The sequence below is a fragment of the Electrophorus electricus genome, chromosome 16 (assembly GCF_041902795.1).
Source record: "Electrophorus electricus isolate QZ-2024a chromosome 16, ASM4190279v1, whole genome shotgun sequence".
Classification (NCBI taxonomy): Eukaryota; Metazoa; Chordata; class Actinopteri; order Gymnotiformes; family Gymnotidae; genus Electrophorus; species Electrophorus electricus.
Window position 1 is genome coordinate 5,908,267 of NC_137512.1, and position 14,976 is coordinate 5,923,242.

Sequence of the window (14,976 nt, forward strand, 5' to 3'; positions counted from 1 at the left end):
ATAATTTTGTACCAGCTGAACTACACAGGGGATTGACGTTCACCGCCCAGCGGTCGAAGATGATGGAGAACTGCAAACTATGCCTGTTATGTCACTGACACCAGGCTCGGGGGCACCAAACTGCACTCATTTGCCATTTTCTCGGCAAGGGAATACTCAAAGCCACTATCACCCCACTCCTCCTTTCAAACAAGGATATTCAAACAAGGACTATTCTGTAATATTTGGAATATTGCAGATATGGTTCTAAAAAATGCAGTCGCTTTGCACAGCTGTTGCTTTTTTCAAAACGTTATTAATCACGCAGCTAACGTGTGACCTTTGTTTCGGAAGCTAACAGGGGCAAGTTAGCTCACTGAGATTTTCCTGATACATGAGACAACACTTTCGCTGAGCTGGATTTCTCGCTACTCTCCCACGTTTCATCTATTTGATAGGCTCATTACGGTCTCACCTCTAAAATCAATTTGTCCGCCTTGCTAGCATCACTCTCATTACACACAGCTAGCATAAGAAGAACATGTGTGCCAAGATTTCAAAGCTCCACACAGCCTGCTTGGATGGAGATAAATGAAAACTCCACTAAGAAGTGGGCTGGGCTGCAGTTATATAGAGAGAGCAAAGGTCTAGAGTTTGGTGTGTGTGTGTGTGTTGGTGTGTGCGTGCACGCACGTACACATGCACACGTGTGTACCTGCCTGTCCGTATTTTTCGGCCGTGCATGCGTTTACACAAGAAAGCCCTGTGGTGCAGGAAGCAGAGCAAAAAAAATAAGACCGGGATCTTCTGGGAGCTGAGCTTCAGAGCCAGCGTGAAGGCCGGGGGCCCCAGAACTCCCACCTGCCCAAGGACCACACCGAAGGGGCCCACAGATTAAGGGGCCCGTGCAGCCATGAAGAAGGGGGGTCAGGAGCCGGCAGCACGGCGGCAGACGAGAGAACGGCCTGGCGGGCTCTGCTGGTAAGGGAGGGGGCGGGTGGCCGTCGATATAAAAGAAGCCCCCGCCAGAGCGCCGGCTCCACTGGCCTGAGCTGCGGACACTGGGAAGAGGCAGGAATCCAATTAAAATCGCACCCCATCAGGCCTGCACAGCGACCGCCCCCTCGCCAGACTGACGCAGCCTCATGCCGCCCAATTCTATGCAAGGTTTTGGAGCAGTGAGGACACAGGAGGACGCGGAGACATAGATGCATGCGCACAGGAGCCCTCTGTGGCAATAACGATATATCATAACCAAATTCACCTGTGATACCAAACCTGTTCCATAACGACCGCCCCGGGCAGTTTTGCAGAAAGCTCGACATAGGTCGAGTAACTGGAGGCATCACACCATACGTATCACTTTCAAAGACATGCGACCAAACCCATGGCAACGCCTGGTGTTGCTAGGCAGAAATTGTTTGGGCAAAAGTGGAGCCAGGTGGAGAGAGGTTGGAGCATCCTATAATCTTGGGCAATGACATTAAAGAGAAATGGGCCAAAGGGTGTGGTTGGCCAGCTCTCTCATGAACATTACCATTGCTTCACCGATTGGAAGATACAAAGCGAATGCTTTCAGAATACATAAACTGTGGGTATTAAAGGGGGTATGTGGGGAAGGGGGGGCCGGGTGGATGGATCTTGGTTCTGCGTGTGCACGTTTGCCGTACGAATCACAACCGAAGCTGCACAATAAATCAAATGCAGAGTTGATTTGTCCTCTCCAGTGAAGATACTTATCTAAGAGTAATCGTGCACACAGCAGTGTCAATGTCCATCAAGAACTTCAGCGATTAGGTGCACCATGGCTGAAGACAAAAGACACACTAAAGGGGAAAAATCTGTAGTGAATAATAAGTTTGCAGGATTAAAAAATGGAAAAGGTCCCTGTGCAGGACATTGTTTTGTCTTCCTTCACCTGAGAGTTAAAATAACCAGAAGCCTATACTCCTACCTAAGTCCCCAAAATAATTTATATTTTAAATACAATGGTTAACAATCAACAATGTAGAGAAATATAGATCTTGTGATTACAGCAGTGGCTAAATTCCAAAGATACAGCACCTCGTCTGAACAACACCCCTTCAGCCGAAAAGTGCCTGCTTCCACAAAACACCTGCCCTGTGCCCATTTGAAGCACTTGCGATGAAAATTCTTTTTTTTTCAGTCCTTTCCAGTGCACATCCCAGCAGCTCATAGAGTAAGGCGCACGACGGCTAGCTGAGGGTCATTATCACTAGCAGGGAGTCTGATCGCATCTATGTTAATCGTCTTCAGCCAGCTCAGCATTAACTAGCATGCTAACAGGAGCTACTGAATACTGGAAGTAAGAAAGTCACCAACAGATGAAGGCTGCAGTGCATGAGGTGCTGTCTGTCCAGCTAACAGCGCGCCTGGTCTAAGGGAGTGAAACCTCAAGGAAAGAAGCCTTTTACAATGAGGCACCTGTTATTTCTGACAGACAGATGGAGCTTGAAACAGATGGTTTAAACCTTTTAATGACTTTTTGTTCCTTTCCTGATCTGATGCTTATGGCCAGACACTCACACCAAGCTAAGTGAGATGTGTTGGCAACATAAGTCAGTGCATTTTGTAATGGAAGCCAGAGGAGGTCCAGGACTTGGATACTCCCTGAGCTCAATGGGGTTTGATTAACATAGCAAAAATACAGGCCTACACACCCAGTTATCCAGCATGTACACTTACAGGAAACATCTTACGTTCCAGTTCTGAAAGTAGTGGGTATTCAGATTTATGATGGCCTGAATCTAGCTTTGCTGTCTATGGTAATTGCACTGAATAAAAACTATACTATTTGCACTGGGTAAAATCACAGCAACAAGAAAGCTGTTGTGAATGAGGTAAAATTGCATTACTTGTGGGACAAAAACGTAATTGCTTAATCATGAGTTTATATCACCCACTTGTGCTTTCACCATACAACGAAACAAAAATAAACACTGTGTTTACAATTACATAGATCCCTTGTCGCAATATCTAGTCTTTAAAATACTTAGTTACTACTATTTGAAACATGTCTAATTAAACAAATAATGCTCCTTTACACACCAAGGTTTTCCTTGACTGAGGCAAACATTGGTCACTGTCATTGATAGGCTAATTTCCACATTCAATTCTCTGAGGACTCAAATGTAACATAAAGACATTTTTAATATCCTGTCATTTCAACACAGGCCTCATTCAAAAGTTTTACTTAACTTACTTGAACAACTTATTTAAATGCACTTTACATTTCACAAATTCTGTCTTAGAATGTCTTCATGTTTTATTATATGAGACAAGCTTAATATCCACAAAAGGGGAATTTATGAATGTGCTGGCCTCAAGATATAATTAAATGCATGAGAAAAATCCGTTCAGTACATATTTTGATGGAAGCCACATATGTTCAAAGGCATAACCTTTTTCTTTACAAAATAAATGGATAACAGACACTTTTCATGCTGTGTGACTCATTTCAAATAGTAATAAACTTATCACTGTACTCAATATTATGTCAGTGTACTAAATTCTGTGATCACTATACGTAAATAATGAGTCACTAATCTTGACAATGGTAACAGGACTTGAAAACTATGAATGAGCTGTAATCACATTAGAGAAATTAAAACGACCATAATGTAAAAGCCCTTAGCCTTGGCATTTTGAAATCACATGGGAAAGGTTGAACCTCCATATACCAAAATGAATGAAGGAATACCCACTTATCCCTCCACATATTTCCATATTTCCATAAGACACTGACTCCAAAAAGGTAGTCAGCGCCTCAGCATCAGTTGTCAGAAGCAACACAAACAACCTTCCAGTGTCCCCCACCCACTGCTAGGCATACAAGGAAACTTCCAGAACAAATGGATCCGTTATGGAGGCATATGTCAAAGGTTTCTAACCTCATTCATTGTCTCTACGGAAAGTTGAAAACACTATTCGAATCAAACTGTACAGTAAATCAAAAGCATGTGGCTTCACTTTGCACGAGGACAAAGGTGATATTGACAGATATTGGGTGATATTGACAGTAAAATCATTAAAGTTTGGGTTGACGAGTTGAGCGTCTAAAAATCGTTCACCACCTACGTTTGATTTAAGATAATGCATAGGATTACAAGAGTCGGGGTGATTAATTTTTAATCACCAGATTAGTACGTGTCTTTTACGTAATTTGCATGTTGTTACTGATTGGCATACATAAAAATCTGTCAACGGACTGTTAAGCGCAAACCAAAAGGTGGTCGGTCTGTTCCTAGGTTTGTTGGACAGGCACGTTTCAAATGCAGCCACTGATCCACGCCAGTCGAGGCCAGGCGTTGCAAGGACCACCATTTGGCCATGGAGCAATGATTTGGGCATCACCAACCTTCTAATAATATCGTATGCATTCTCAACCTTTTCTACAATGGCATTAGCATTCAGTATGATAGTTCTACATTTAACCAATGTGAGAGACGTACTGCGAAGTTCATACTGAGAAACTCCACCAAGAATATAAAACAACGCGTTCGGGAAATTGGTGGTAATTGCTATATTGCCGCTAGCCGCTTGTCTACGGTTAGCATAGTTGATTTAGCTTACAATAATTAATATGGAGCTCAAAATGTGTCAGGTTTTGGACAGAACGGTGAATAAGCTGGACTTCTGATCAAAAGCACCCCAGTGTGCTGCCCACCACTGTAGTAATTACCTGGAGTTCGTGTGGTGCTAATTCATTTCCAAGAAATCTGAGCGATCAATACGCAGAAACAATAACATGACACAGAATGTTCACTCCGAATCTACAGAACGTTTTCTTTAAGAATGGATTGAGTTTAATCACACCCGGCCTGATCAAAGAGAATAAAGACACTTTAATGAAATCTTGAATGCATAATTAATGATACAGTATATACAGTAGAATTTTAATTAAACATTTAATTAAACATTATGAGTGACTGGGTGCGGGGTTTGAAATGTTAAAATGGTATATATATATATATATATATATATATATATATATATATATATATATATATATATATATATATATATATATATATATAAAACTTTTATATCATAAAGGTTTGGCAAAAGTGTCAAATAGTGTAGATGTATACAAAAACGATAAAGGATTTTGTACCATAGGTTCTACTAAAGCGCTTTCTCCAATCAAGAAAAATGCAATTTCGTTTGCAGAGGGTTAAAAGGCATTAAAGCAATTAATTTTCCTTTCTCTGTAAACTGTTGCATTCTAGCGCACGACGTGACATAACATTCATAAAACACTGTTTTTCCAACCAGGTGCACAGGCCTACAAGAATTTTTTTTTAAGTTCTCGTTGAAGTTTTAAGCAGAGAGAAATTGAAATAGTCTATATAAGCCGCGGTTCTCACTGCATCACATAAGATTCTCATTCAAAATGGCCTCATGACTCCCACATACTGTCACATTTGCCTTAAATTCTCTTCCAATCACAATAACATAAATTTGAAACCGTATTGGAATATATGCACCTCTGAATTCGTCTCATAAAATATTTAGACTATATATTATGAATAGAAAGAGACAGGGTGTGTATAAGCTACTTCTAACAATATTTCAAGTTCAGTGAACAGTCGAGCACATACTCTAGATTCGGTTAAAGAATATCACCAGCACAATTCAAACTCACCACTACACGTGTAACGTCATGTACAATGGACAAAGCTCACGGTAACAAATTGCACTATGCTATTTAAACAGCTGATAAACAGGACGGTTTCGAGTGGCCCATTTCTCCAGCTCCAAGAACCCCAAATGTTTTCATACATTTTGAACCCAAGCCTAAATTACATCGCCACATTAACCTCTCTCGTCTCCTGACCGAAACATATCATAAATCGTTATTACACTGTTTGGACGAGAAAGTCTCCACGCCACTATGACACGTGTACCAGCCATTTACAAGCCCCTTTTGAAAAGGTGAATTCGCCGAAAAGGTCCTGTTGTTAGGAGCAAAAGTGTGGCTTGCTTGGCTACATGCGTACTGGGCAGTGTCGGGTCTATAATTGCCCCGATGTATCAACAAAGGGTCCAGAAGGGACTGCGGCCTGTGGCCCGTATAGTCCAAACTGTTGTCAAACGTGTGATGGAAACGTGACCTCAGAGTTGACTCGCTGAGAGTCTCGGGGGACAGGGACTCTCGCGAGGGGGCAGGCGGCAAGGCCCGCGTCACTGTGGTAGGGGAGGATGTCTCTTCCTGCTCTGTCACCTCGGGAGACCTGTACTCGGCAAGGTGCTGACCGTCCTCGCTGAGTTTGGCAATGTAGGCCTTGCAATGCAGTTTCATGTGTTTGCGCAAGGAGCTGGGGTGCGTGTAACATTTTTCACAGCCTCTGACCTTGCACGTGTAGGGTTTATCGCTGGAATGAACGTGAGAATGCTTCTTCCGGTCACTGCTGTTAGCAAACCTTCGATTGCAGCCCTCAAATTCGCATTTAAAAGGTTTCTCACCTAAACGGGCAAAGGAGGAAAAAATACCGTGTCACGGGTGTTATACCCTTCTTCCACACATTATCAGTCCCCTATGCTGTATGCTAAAACGCGTATCACTATCTAGCTATCGCTCTCGCGCTCTCTCTCTCTCTCTCTCTCAATATATATATATATATATATATATATATATATATATATATATATATATATATATATATATATATATATATATACAAAAACCTGTCACAAAATCTGTCACAAGTCACGATAACCCAGAGTGTTCAGGTTCCTTTTTCCTTCCAAAGTCTACATAACACCAAGTGAGACAGTGCTAATATATTCGTCTCATAACTTTGCACTGTCTGTACCTACAAAAGGTATTAAAACGAAACCTAATTAAAGACTTTTCATTTCATTTCATTTTGAACCATTTAGGGATCGTCTGTATTTGTACAATTACTTCCTCTACTTTGTTCCTTAGGAAACCTAGTCCAAAGGCTCTGTAGAGTGGTAATTAGAGATAACTCCGTTTGAAGAAAATAAATAAATATCTCACCTATTTATTGACAATTCTTTAAATTCTCGATTATCTGTAAAACGGCAACATTCCGAATGAGAGTGTAGATAACATGCTGTCCGATAACAAAACTGTAACTAAACTGTATAAAAACGACAGAATAATTGGTGAGATCATGTAGTTTATTTCAGTTATTAGTTGTCATATTATTTGGAGCTATATGCACGGCTTTCCCATAGGCTATCAATTAGGCCTAAATTTGGACACTATTTCAGGCAAAAACAATTTCCTGTATCTTCCAGCGTTATAACCAGTGGGACTCTTCTTTTTATCCCAGAGTTGTCTAAGGTGACTCAGCGCAGTCCTCTGTAGAACATGCAATCGCCACAGGGGAAATACTAGCCTACAGAGTCTCTAGTGACACTACTCCTGATATAGGATATGTGGGAAATGTCAGTGTGTCATCATGATATTCGTATACAGGCTATATAAAGATCACGGTAAAGAAGACGTATGCTCTTGTTTTATTTATTTAGCAAGCGTTATTATTTTAAGGGATGATGTGACGTCAGGCATGTACTTGTCAAGCCTGAAGCACAGAGTCGTTCCTACCGGGGCTTCAGCTGTGCACAACGTAAACGCTACGTCACGGCTCTCCGGTGTTCCGGGATTTATTTATTTATTTCGCTGCATGAATGAGAGGCGCCCAAACAACTGCCCATGAGAACACACATCTTTTCACCACTTCAACATCTTCAACATAACCTGCGTTTAACGCTAAAATTAGCCTACAATAATGTAGACTACCTATTAAATGACACCTTACTTACTATTATTAACAAATATAGCGTCAAATTCTATTTTAAAACTAATGTAATTTTATAGTAAAGGAGGACATACGTCAGCGAAATGAAAAGTGCTGACTAATTTTTTGTTATTTCTATATTTGAGTTTTTTTCCGAAACGTTCCTACTTCAAAACTAATTCCATTAATTGTAATTATAAATATATTTTCAATAAATCTTTAACCTATAGAACAAATAAATGTGGGAAATGTACATACGATTAATATCGACGTTTCAATTACGCGACAGCCGGTATAAGGACAGATTTTGTTTGTTTGCTGCTCTCTCTCTCTCTTTCTCGCTCTCTTTGTTTTGATCTGTTTTGGGGGGTTGATAATTTTGAAGGAGCCCACCAATTTACAAAAAGCGGATTGACTAAAATTCTTCAGCAAAATACAAAAATATTTCAATTATTAGGTCTGTTATATTATTATTATTATTATTATTATTATTATTATTATTATTATTATTATTTCACCAACCTGTGTGCGTTCTCTTGTGAATCTTGAGGTTTTCGGATCTCGCGAAAACTTTTTCACATCCATGAAAGGGGCAGGGAAAGGGCTTTTCCCCTGTGTGGACTCTGACATGGTTGACCAGCTTGTATTTGGCTTTGAAAGGCTTTCTCTCCCTGGGACAATTCTCCCATCGGCACACGTACTCAGAGTGCTCAGGTCCCCCGACATGTTCAATAGTCACATGGGTGACAAGTTCATACATGGTCCCAAAAGTCCTGGCACATGGCGGTTTGCCAGCCCCCTCTTGGCAGTCACTCCACTTACACACCAACTCGTGCGCTGGGTTTTGCCTTGAACACCTGAGGAATGCGTCTCCCCCTGCTCGTTGCATCGCCATATTCAGTGGCTTATAGAGTCCCAAAAACTGGGTAACTAGCTGCTGGCTGTTGGCCCGCGGCCCGTTATGCGTTTGCGTGTATGGATGCGCTCTTGAAAGAATATCTCCGGGAAGACCCAACATCACTTGGCTGTTGAGGTCTCTGGTTGCGTCGGTGGACCCGTGGGCCTGCTCTTGATACGTAGTGAAGAACGCGTGGCTTCTGCTATCTCTATAGTTGTGGAGGTCACGGTACCTTCCAAGAGCGCCATGTTGGTTAGGTCTCGGAGCCAGTTGATCGGTTACTGGTGGCATGCCTGCTCCTGACAGATTTGCTCCAATGAAAATGCCCCTAGGACTGGCTTGTAAGCGGTGGCTAGTAAATCCAGTGTCTGGAAAATGGGGAACCGAATGGTCAATATATGCAGTGGCCCTCGTCTCGGGATAGTCTCGCAAATTGTGCGAGGGGCAGAGTTTTAAGGAACTGCCAGTGGGGTGCCCCATGTGCTCCCCTGCCAAGGGTGGCAGCACCACACTGGGTTCTGTATTGCTCTCCCCAGGGTTGACACAAGAAAGAGAGCAGCCACTAAACCTCGACAGGCTTGTCATGTTTTGTAGTAAGTTTGGCTGTGGGTCTGCGAAATCAACCAACCTTTAACGCTCAAGATTTACCTACAAACCGTCTCCCCATTTCATTGCCGTGTATCATCTGCACGTGCAGCTCTTGGCCGTGAACCTCGCGGACGCAGGAATCGGACCCAAGTTCGTTAAAGTTGGTGCGAGTCCCATGCCGTTCACTTTGCCCTCTTGATTTGTGGCAATAACCGTGGTAGTAAAATGCTCCGAACCAGGCCAGGCTGCAATATAAAAGCACAGCAGGCAAACCTGGGTTTAAAAAAAAAAGGCGCTTTGGGATTGGTTGGAATGCCCGATGATTGACAGCGACTGGGTTTGTTTTAAAAGGAACACGCAGGCGTTCACCACACGACTCCGTTTTCAAATATCGCAGTAAAAATGCTTTGATAGGTGCCGCTTATGCGCTGCCAAATACTGTTGGCTCTTTGACTCCGAGGCGTCGGTTTACAACTTTAAAATATCTTGGGATGGAAGCTCTGGATGTTAATGTCCAATGTAGATTGTAGTAAAAATGACGTAGTAAGAGTTTGTGTTGTAATCTGCCGCTAAAAACCAAAGTATCTAGCAAGGCATGCGACAAAGTAGAAAGGCAACGAAATCAAAATGGAGAATGGTTACTCACTTTTCACATTGAACATTTAAGGTTATTCAAATATTTTCTCATGGGTTTCGTGCATTTAAGGCACAGGATTCTCGGCTGGAAAAAAAAAACAAAAACAAAAAAAACCAGACTCTCTTTTTATTTCGCTTTATGTGTTTTTGGCCTCGATATATCTTAAGTAATAATTAAATTTATTACCCGAACATATTAGACAAGTCAGACCATGTTTGGCATATCTGCGAAATGAACGACAAAGACGCGCACTTACTCGCTACATCCAAGTGTTTCTTAGCGGCAGAGTAGCTTGATCCCAAGTAGCTCACTGAGTCGGATTGAACTTGAGCTTTGGCTATATTTCAAATCAAACACAGCTCTGACGCCATAAAACGTTGGCATGCCAAAGCCTTGGGGAAAAATATAATCCTAATTATGTTTAATTATATTTTATCTTTAAGGAAGATCCAAGAAGATCCACAGAACCTGATAATGCATAGGCATCCATTTCTCAATTTTCACCATTAAGTTAACTGTTTTTTTCAGTAAACATATATACCAATGTAGCCTAACAAAGAACTAGCAAATGTGGTTTTTAAAATAAACTATCATAGTGGTCCATTGTCAAATTATGCGAGGATATAAATGTGAGAACATAACGTGAGCACATTAGTATTACATTCGAGGTTGTTTTTCTTCTTGGCGGTCTCACAGCTCTACCTTTACACGTAGTACAGATTAGAGAAGGTACCTTAAAATGTGTGTACACTGTGTCAGTATAACATTATACCTGCAAAAACAGGAGCCATTTAGTCAACAGCCGACACGCACTGTCTCAATCTCGAAATGAAACACGAAGAATACTGATGCGCGCGAAGGCTTAAACGTCGAATGCCCATTTGTAGGTCCCTCCACTACTGCTATCATTCACCATTCCTCCCTCTCTAGTGTAAATATAATTCGCATTAAAAAATAAAGAGTATTACTATCTATCAAATACTGCTCACCATACACAATGTGATTTCTAGCTTTCGAAACATGCATTTAAATTCTAGTAGGGGAAGTAATTAATGTGTTATTTCAACTATGTTAATTAACCATTTTAGGTCGGAAGGAAAAGGAAAAACCTACTGACACGGGCGGAAACTGTAGAGCGAAAACTGTTTTTTAAGTTTTTTGCACAGTTGGCGTTGATAAAATAATGTTTCGTTCGAAAACCACACGATCCGGGGTGTGTCCCTTCACCCTTCTCGTGGAAGGAGATAAATCACACGCTATATAGAGAAGAAAAAATCATCTAGCACTGTCGTCTAACAGCAGCATAACAGACTTTAAGTTAGAGCTAAGCGTTAATTAAAGATGGCCCCATCTGGATATTAGCGTTTACAAAGCCACGACAAAAATGTTGTTTTTACCGTGTTTTACTAGAAATGATTGAAACATATTAAATCAAGAATAAATAATCACATAATCAACAACAGTCAAAAGTCATGTATAGTACAAAAAAGTAGAAAGATAATGTGACAATGGTGTTTCAGTTGTTTATTTTCCTTGGAGAGGTAATCTTATAACATTTCACCCCTAGATTACATAATAGAATAACCGTAGATTATCTATACTACGTGGCCTCAGGATTCAACTATTAATTGGACAGGTTTTTTTTTCGTGTGTGTGTGTGTTGAGGGGGCGGGGGTTGGGTGTTATGAAGCTGACTTTTCCGTGCTCAGTTTCCTGGCTATGACTTTAATACCTCCATACCTGAGGTCAGCAATCTCCGATCGCAGCAGCAGTAGGAACACATACCTGGACATTACATTCCACATCCATTTTCATAACACTGTAGAACAGAACACCAATAAGTCTGCCACAAGTTATTTTCTTTCCAAAACACCACTCAAGTGGAATCCGGTCACCCACCACACTGATGTTAAACTCGTCCGATGCAATTGTTACTCATCCTATATGTCGTTATTTCATTCTTCAGTGCTTCATTACTACAGCAAAAAAAGAAAAAAACAGAAAAGAATGGAGTGAGACACATTTATGTACAAGATCTCATGTATCTGCAATATTACCATGCGATATTACTTGCTAGACATTTTTGTAGAGCAGCCTAACCTTTTCTTTTCAAGAAGTCGGCCAAGTCCTGATGCGTTAGTACAACTGTTGAATTACCATTATAAGACTATTGGACAGTTTTCAGTGTATATAAACTTCATATATAACAATGCCTAAATATTAATAGAGGTATTACATTTCTGTTACATATCTGTTTGTATGTATGCAAGAGACAGACAGGGAGAGTGATAGAGAGAGTGAGAGAGAGTGAGAGAGAGGGTGAGAGAGAGAGCGAGACAGAGAGGGGGGGAGGGAGGGAGGGAGGGAGGGAGGGAGGGAGGGAGGGAGGGAGAGAGAGAGAATAAGTCTATATGTAAATTTAAAGAATACGTTATACTTCGCAATTACAAATAAAAAGGTATAAAATTACAGAGTCGAAAATACTACAACGATTTCAAAATACAGTGTATACTCATTCTAAAGTTCTCACAAGTTTTCAGAGCATTTAAGAATTGGAGTTATCACATAAGGCATTAAAAAGAACGCTTAAAGAACGTTTCCATTCGTCCTAAACCGCGAATGTTTTGTGGCCTAATAACATACATCAAACTGAAATAGACACCTACTCAACTTTTGACCTCATTCAGAAATGATGTGCTTCCAGTGCTTCAGACTGAGGCCAGACATATGCTTTCGCTATCATATCTGCAAAAGTAACCCGAACTTCTTTCTGTTCCCATAAAATTGCAGGCTGTCCACTCCACTTTAAAATGTCTGTACTACTGATAAATTAACTGATAAAGTACATATTTGGGTTGCTTTATTACACATGGAGATATGCTCTGGCCTCACTGGGGAAGTCACAGGTCTTTGTATAAGGGGAACTGTGGGCCACCTGTTAAATCAATAACTCTAACATTTAACATTAACATTTCACAATTAATCAATATATATGAGAAAGGTATATGACCATATACTATAAACATTATATATATATATATATATATATATATATATATATATATATATATGTGTGTGTGTGTGTGTGTGTGTGTGTGTGTATGTATACATATATATATATATATATATATATATATATATATATATATATATATATATATATATATATATATATATGTGTGTGTGTGTGTGTGTGTGTGTGTGTGTGTGTGTGTGTGTGTATGTATACACATATATATATATATATATATATATAAATATATATAATATATATATATATATATATATATATATATATATATATATATAGGAGGTGGGGTGCATGACGGATAATTAAAGATGTTTCCAGAGCAAAATACCAATATGTATGTGGCTGTACATTTATGCATTTAAAAATCAAAGAGCAAACTAAAAGATCACATTTTTAAATTGCAATGAAGAAAAAACACCTTATTGCAAAATGGCGACACATCCAATAAATTAAAATTGAAAATGGAAATAAAGCTATTTTTAAATACAAGGTGAGTACTATAAACTTCACCTTAAATGGCTTTGGATCGTTCGAGTTCCTAGAACACTGAATTTGTGTTCGGTAACTATTGGGTTAACAGCTGAAGAGAAAGTTTTATTGCACTGAACGCCTAAACTACCTGCCATAAGATACAGGTCTTAAATCAAGATGGGCAAACTAACTGAAGGAGTGAGATAAGCTAAAAAAAACCTCAAATATTTGCATAGATACATACTTCAGTTAACTTGTAGGCACGAGCGCGGTGACTCCTTTTAATACTATTGGCCAGAGCTGATAGGCCTATTAAACACACGCTAAAGATGTTTCAATTGGTAGCCTAGGTTACCATTTTAAAACTTGAGAATGTCATCAAATAACAACGCTTAATTAAATAATACCAGGAAAAAGTTGTTTATAATTGTTTTTGATAATCGAACAGGGTGATATAGCAGTAGTTAAAACGTTTGCTAATAAGCAACCTCTCATACCAAATATATCCGCCGTTTTATCTTTTATAAGATACATACTTATTACTCTGTTAAATATTATTTTATCATTATTTCATTAAGACTAACAATCTAATAATAATAATAATAATAATAATAATAATAATAATAATAATAATAATAATCTAGAGATTGTCGTTGCTTTATTTCATAATACATCAGTCTCAACTTGACAATTTTACAAATATCCCAGAATTCGGCCACATAATTATTTGGAAAAATCAGATGGTATTTACACGAGGCCTCCTTAAAGAAGACTGTCCTCAATCACTATATATATATATATATATATATATATATATATATATATATATATATATATATATATATATATATAGTCTAGTAAAATAACTAGGAGCAAAAGTTACTGGCTGTCACTTGTAAAAGTTCAAAAAGGTCGTCATAAATCTGTACTCTGTATGTGTGTGCGCGTGTGTGTAAGTGTGTGTGTGTGTGTAAGTGTGTGTGTGTGTGTGTGTGTGTGTGTGTGTGTGTAAGAGAGAGAGAGCGAGAGAAAGAGAGGAGGGGAGACAGGAGACGAGCGAGCGAAAGAACAGGAAAGGAGGAGTTTACGGGAGATGGATGAAACTGAGTAGGAGAGTATCTCTGTATTATATATTCTTTATGTTACTTTCGCTGGACGATGTGGGTTTTTTTTAGAATAAATACAAGGACACACACAAGATGTACTTACCTTAGTAAGAATCCACTATTATAAACGATGAGAAATGTAGGGTTTTTTTCGCACTTGTATACCAATATTTTTATTTTCTATTTCTTTTCCAGCAAAAATCTTTCAGCACTGTTATAGTCAATACTTGTAACCTTGTCTAATTATGTTTTGAGAAAAACGTCTGCTCTTCCAAAATCAATAAATACCTACATCTTAACTTTACTTTGCAAACCTGGCCGACTGCAAAATTCTTTAAACCATAACTTAAAGACTCACCTTAAAATCATATTAGGTTACAATGTCTTTTTTTCTTGACTGTGTTGTGCGTGCGGATAAGCGGAGCTCTGGAGCTGAATGAGACTGATCTGAAAGTTTTTTTCTCGTTTCAGATCTC

The 14,976-nt window shown here is 39.5% G+C and overlaps 1 protein-coding gene and 1 long non-coding RNA gene across 4 annotated transcripts in view; both read right to left on the reverse strand.

Annotated features, from left to right (window-relative positions):
* Positions 1-5,022: 5,022 nt before the first annotated feature.
* Positions 5,023-9,936, reverse strand: zic6 (zic family member 6). Its single transcript, XM_027019155.3, has 2 exons — positions 8,292-9,936; positions 5,023-6,465 (listed from the first exon to the last, which is right to left on the reverse strand). The coding sequence occupies exons 1-2, from the start codon at positions 9,250-9,252 to the stop codon at positions 5,846-5,848; spliced, it is 1,581 nt and encodes a 526-aa protein (XP_026874956.1). The 5' UTR covers positions 9,253-9,936; the 3' UTR covers positions 5,023-5,845.
* Positions 9,937-11,401: 1,465 nt separating this feature from the next.
* Positions 11,402-14,976, reverse strand: part of LOC118242300 (uncharacterized) — a 55,937-nt gene continuing 52,362 nt past the window's right edge. For all 3 annotated transcript variants that reach the window (XR_004776748.2, XR_004776749.2, XR_014117669.1), the window contains one exon: positions 11,402-11,868. This is a non-coding gene — a long non-coding RNA (uncharacterized LOC118242300). The remainder of the gene's footprint in view (positions 11,869-14,976) is intronic.

Bases quoted from the DNA above. Each gene is read 5' to 3' on its own strand.
- zic6 (XM_027019155.3), bottom strand. From the start codon at position 9,252: ATGACAAGCCTGTCGAGGTTTAGTGGCTGCTCTCTTTCTTGTGTCAAC. The intron at 6,466-8,291 runs GTTGGTGAAATA...TTGCCCGTTTAG, and splicing joins TCACAAGAGAACGCACACAG to GTGAGAAACCTTTTAAATGC.